The sequence below is a fragment of the Ochotona princeps genome, chromosome 24, assembly GCF_030435755.1.
Source record: "Ochotona princeps isolate mOchPri1 chromosome 24, mOchPri1.hap1, whole genome shotgun sequence".
NCBI classification, from domain to species: Eukaryota; Metazoa; Chordata; class Mammalia; order Lagomorpha; family Ochotonidae; genus Ochotona; species Ochotona princeps.
In genome coordinates this window covers 992,311-997,408 of record NC_080855.1, presented here as the reverse complement: position 1 = coordinate 997,408, position 5,098 = coordinate 992,311, and the positions used below count along the sequence as shown (strand labels likewise).

The 5,098-nt window shown below is 43.0% G+C and overlaps 1 protein-coding gene across 1 annotated transcript; it reads right to left on the bottom strand.

The window, feature by feature from the left end:
* Positions 1 to 474: 474 nt before the first annotated feature.
* Positions 475 to 2,753, bottom strand: LOC131483237 (ski-like protein). Its single transcript, XM_058680829.1, is given in 3 exon segments — positions 475 to 982; positions 985 to 1,204; positions 1,206 to 2,753. Coding segments are annotated over 3 exon segments (1,950 nt in total). The 3' UTR covers positions 475 to 800.
* Positions 2,754 to 5,098: the final 2,345 nt, after the last annotated feature.

Below are 5,098 nucleotides of genomic sequence, written 5' to 3'. Positions count from 1 at the left end.
CAGTTCTTCTCAAGAACATTATTATTTTCACACCACTATCAACAACATAAACAAAAGTTCAGAAATCATTTATTTTTCTAAAGTTGCTGCATAAAAAAAATTCTAAATATAACCACATTTAAACTGAAAAACAAATTACAACTACTTCTTTATGATTAGCAGCACTGCACAACAAAGCATGTCACTCTTTCCAATTACATCCATAGGTTATGCCACTCCTTTATTCGCAAAATCCCTCCCAAGAGACATTTAGAAAAGCACTGTGGACGGAGGAAACTCATTCCACAATCTAAACATAAAAGCATTTATGTATAATAATGAAAACACTGCACCATCCTACAAAGGAGATTGTGTTAATGAGAAAAACGGAGATTCAACTCCTTGAGTAGTTCTATATTATATATGTGAAAGACAATGCCACCATAGTATCTAAAATTGAATCTGAAATATGGATAACAAAACTGTCCACAGCTATTTTCCACCATATAATGCAGCTTTTACAAAGTGTACAATTGCTAAGTTTACATAAGAAATATAGAAGGATATCTACTACTTAAAATTCGTATTGTTGCTAAACTGAAGGGAAAAAAAAAGTACAAAGAAACGTACATTTTCATTCATTTGGAAAATGTAAAAAAATGTGTACTAATATATAATCTCTTCACTTTCTGCAATCTACAAATGAACAGAATGCCTAGCTACTGTCATGCAGAAAAGTTGCGCAGAATTCAATTACTAAATCAAGCAATAAACAAACAAAAGCCCCGTCAGTAATACACAGACGACCTTTTTAACAGCTTCTATTCTTTAGCAGCCTTCGATGATTTCAAAATTTGCAGCTTCAGCTCTTTGATCATCATCTCTAACTTCTGTCTTGCCTCCCGCTCCTGTCTGAGTTCGTCTTGGAGTTCTTGCCTATCAGCCTCAGCAAGGTCCAGTCGCTGTCTCAGTTCCGCCAACTGTGCTGCATATTCGGCCTCTTGTCTTTCTCTAAATTTGAGTCACAGGTACATTTCTGCTTCATTACCTGCTCTAATTTTTTCTCTAAGTCCTTCTGCTCAACATAGAACTCTTCCATTCTCTGAGCATGTTCACTCTGTAAAGACTCAAGTACCTTCTGCAGATTCTGCTGTTCTTCAGTGAGTTCCCTCATCGCTTTTGAACTACTCAACATTTCCACTTCCATCTGAAGTTGTTGCTTTTTTTTGCAAAATTGAGTTCAGTTTTTCCTGTTGTTTTACATAAGTTCTCATTACTTCTTCCATGATTTTTCCTTTATCATCTTCACAAGTGACATCTTTGACAAGAAGCAGGAATGAGGCTGTAGCATCACGGTCAACTCCCACATTGCTTGTGTCTCTGACTAAGTTGCAAGTGGCAGAGTCAGATTTCTTCTTATTCGGAGAACTATTTAAGATTGATCGATCTGAATGACCATATAATTCTCTGTTTATTTTCAAATCCATCTTCTCCTGTTCCTCAAGTGAGACATCCGGATAAGACGCTATTTTTTGAGGTTTCCCACCAGCGTGCTGTTTCTCTGGCAGTCGTGATACAGTCTTACTTGCCTCTGTCTTTGTAACCTCTTTGGACTGGGATACAGCAGAAGTAAGCGACACATTGGGGGCAACCACTTTATCACACATGTGTAAATAGTAGCTGGGATGTAGAAATGAATGTGTCGGAGAAACATGGTCACCTTCCTGCTTTATAACAGGATACCATGGCTGTAATTCCATTCCTGATGGCGCATCTGCCTTAGGTTGAGTTCTCTTCCCATTTCTCATGCTAAATTTCTCCTTCATTTCTTCTAAAATTATTTTCAGCTTCTTTTCTTCAGGTGTCCCCAAGTACTTTTGGTTCACATGAAGATAACAGTGCCATTTGGCTGATTCAAAACCCCAGTGGCAAGTTCTTTTGTCAGGTGATCTGTGAGAATGCATCACAAACGTTTGAGGTGCAAACATCCCACAGCACTCCAGACACTGAATAAACGGAGCGTCAGACTGCACATTGAACTGAGGTGCAAACAGGCCCTGACATTTGCCCAAGCATTCATGTTCCACTTCAAAGGCACTGCCAGTTTCCTTTAACTGGGCCAATGAATGATTAGCAGGAAGCAGGCTGCCATTTTGAGGAAAAGTTCATGGCCGCAAAAGGGCATTACACAGTCTTTGTGCATCCGTTAATGTGATCAGCCCACAGGATGGGGCATTGAATGGAAGAATTCCCAGGACCTTTAAGATATGAAGCTGGTCTGAAGTACACCTTGAACAATATATGCATAATTCGTCACACACCGTGTTTATTTGCTGAAGTGAAAATTCTCGGAGAACAGAATTTAAGACTTGGGGCAAACAGAGTCTCTTTTCTCCTCCAACTTGAAAACAAGAAATCGACTCGCCTTCCAACACAGTCTGGGTGAGTTCTGTGGAGCTATCTGAAGGGATGAGCAGTGGGCCAGGAAGAACCTGAGGTGATGGCAGAGGCAAAAATACTGTAGGTGACATGCTCTCTTGGGCATAACGAGCGGAAAAGGCTGCCGGACCACCCAGAGAGCTCTGACTACTTAAATGGAATTGTGCCAACGTGTGTTTCAAACTTGGATTGAGGTTTAAAGACTCAGGCATGAAAGCACAGGTTCGCTTGCCCTGCTTGCCTGCATCTGTCTCCATCGCTGCCTCTCCACACTCCTCCAGGTGCTCTTTCTTCACGTTGCTCATCAGTTTCTCATTTGCATGAATGTCCATCATCAACCGAAGTATAATTTTTTCAAAAAATGTTTGGGACCAGGGATTCCTTGAAAGCACTGCTTATTTATGCAGATTTTTTGTTCTGCAATCCTGTAACAATGGAATGAAAATAGAGAATCTCTTGATATAATGAAGAGGTACTATCTTAACAGGAATGATCCCTCAGTTAAGAAAGAATGATGGAAAGAAAAAAATTCAGGCCAGACCTGGATCCCACATGCTTGACAAGAGTGGCAGGCATTTTCATGGGCTCTACTAAGGGGTTCTTCTGCTCCTAGCCAGCTGGCAGCAGTGGCAGGGGTGACTCTGGGCTAGGCCTGCCTGGGGCCATGTAGATACCACGTGCTTTGCAGGAGCTGTGGATGGCTACCCCAGCCATGTTTTGGAGTGCATAGTGGGGCAAACGAAGACATTGAGGGAAACTTTGTCAGCCAGTGGGTTCAAGAGGGATTTCATCATGGTTGGAGTGGCGAGATTGGCAGTAATTCAGACTATTGGACTATCAAAACCACCTGGGTAGTGTCCTTAGAGCCTACCCCCGATCAGGGACCCTGGGATGGATAGAAGGCTGGGTGTGGCTTCTCCTTTCATCTTCCCCTTCCCTCAGATACAGTAAGAAAAAAAAAAAGAGCACTAATATGGCCAACCATGGAGGGTTGATGTAAGGGGAAGGCAGAGAGAGAGGGCCAAAAAGTGCCAGAGCAAGTATAGTTAAAAATAGTATAAACAGGTGTGCAAACCTCCCAGGACACTGCGGAATCAACAAGATCCATGCAATCTGGAGAATCAACCAAAAATAACAACAACAAAAAAACCAAGGCAGCGCTTGGTGACTCGGCTTAGCGGCTTGGCTTGCCGGCTCGAAAAGGGTGAGTTAAGAACCCAGCAGGGGAGGGCCCGGCAGCGTGGCCTAGCGGCTAAAATCTTTGCCTTGAAAGCCCCAGGATCCCATATGGGCGCCGGTTCTAATCCCAGCAGCTCCACTTCCCATCCAGCTCCCTGCTTGTGGCCTGGGAAAGCAGTTGAGGACAACCCAATGCATTGGACACTGCACTCTCGTGGGAGACCCAGAAGAGGTTCCAGGTTTCCGGCTTCAGATCGGCGCGCATTGGCCCATTGAGGCTCACTTAGGGAGTGAATCATTGGCCGGAAGATCTTCCTCTCTGTCTCTCCTCCTCTGTGTATATCTGGCTGTAATAAAATGAATAAATCTTTAAAAAAAAAAAAAGAACCCAGCAGGGGAAAGGCCGGCGGGAATTTTAACCCGAGGATATACAGGCAACTTTAGGAAATCATTGCACAAAGCCCCTCCAGTGGTAGCTAAAAACTGCAGGAGTGCTGAAATCTCTAGCACTGGTGGTGATATTAAAACCTAGGTGGGACCCAGGCAAAGATAGGGACGGCTACCTAACACACACTCCGCCATAACAAAAAGCCATGGTACCGGAAGGGCGCTAGGACCCTGAAGTTCAGTATCTGGCAACTGCGGCAGCGAGGGTGAAATCCACAGGATCACAGCTAATCTAAATTCTGGGCCAATCCAGTCCGGGGAAAAGGGGGTAGAGCAGGGTCCGCCAGATCCCGTGCCTCAGACAAAAAAAAAAAAAAAAAAAAAAAAAAAAAAAAAACATAGCAAACCAAACCAAACCAAACCAAAACCAAAACAACAACAACAAAAAAAAACAAGAGACCCAAGAGACCCGGGCGCCTAGGCACTGAAACCTGAGGTGCTGAAAAATGAAACCGAGAAGGGAAACAAACAAACAAACAAAAAAAACTCCCAGGTCCAGAAGGAAAACAAAAACCTTGGCCAGCAAGACTTCAGGCCACCCACTAGCTGGCAACAGAGGTCAAGGGTGAGAATCCAGCAATACCTTGGGTCATAAGTATGGGACGGAATAAGAGATATAGCGAAGTAGAAACAGCTAGCATTACCCCAAAAAGCCACCATAAAGCCTGGTCAATCGCAGAGATTACAGATGAAGAAATTGAAGACGTCTCTGATAAGCAGTTCAGAAAAATAATTATAAAACTCTTCAGAGACAATGAAAAACGATGGGACGAGCTCAAAGATTTCAAAAACCACATAATCACAGAAACAAAATTACTCAAAAACGAGATCCCAGACTTGAAGCACAAAGTTGAGAGCTTAGCCAACAGAATTACAACAGCAGAAGACAGAATATCTGAATTGGAAGATTCCCAGAAAGAAAGCAGGCAGATTATTAACCAACTAGAATCACAACTACACAAGGCAACCAAGACGATCCAGGAGATGAATGACAACACCAAGAAGTCAAATATCAGAATCATGGGGCTCCCAGAAGGAGTGGAAAGAGAGACAG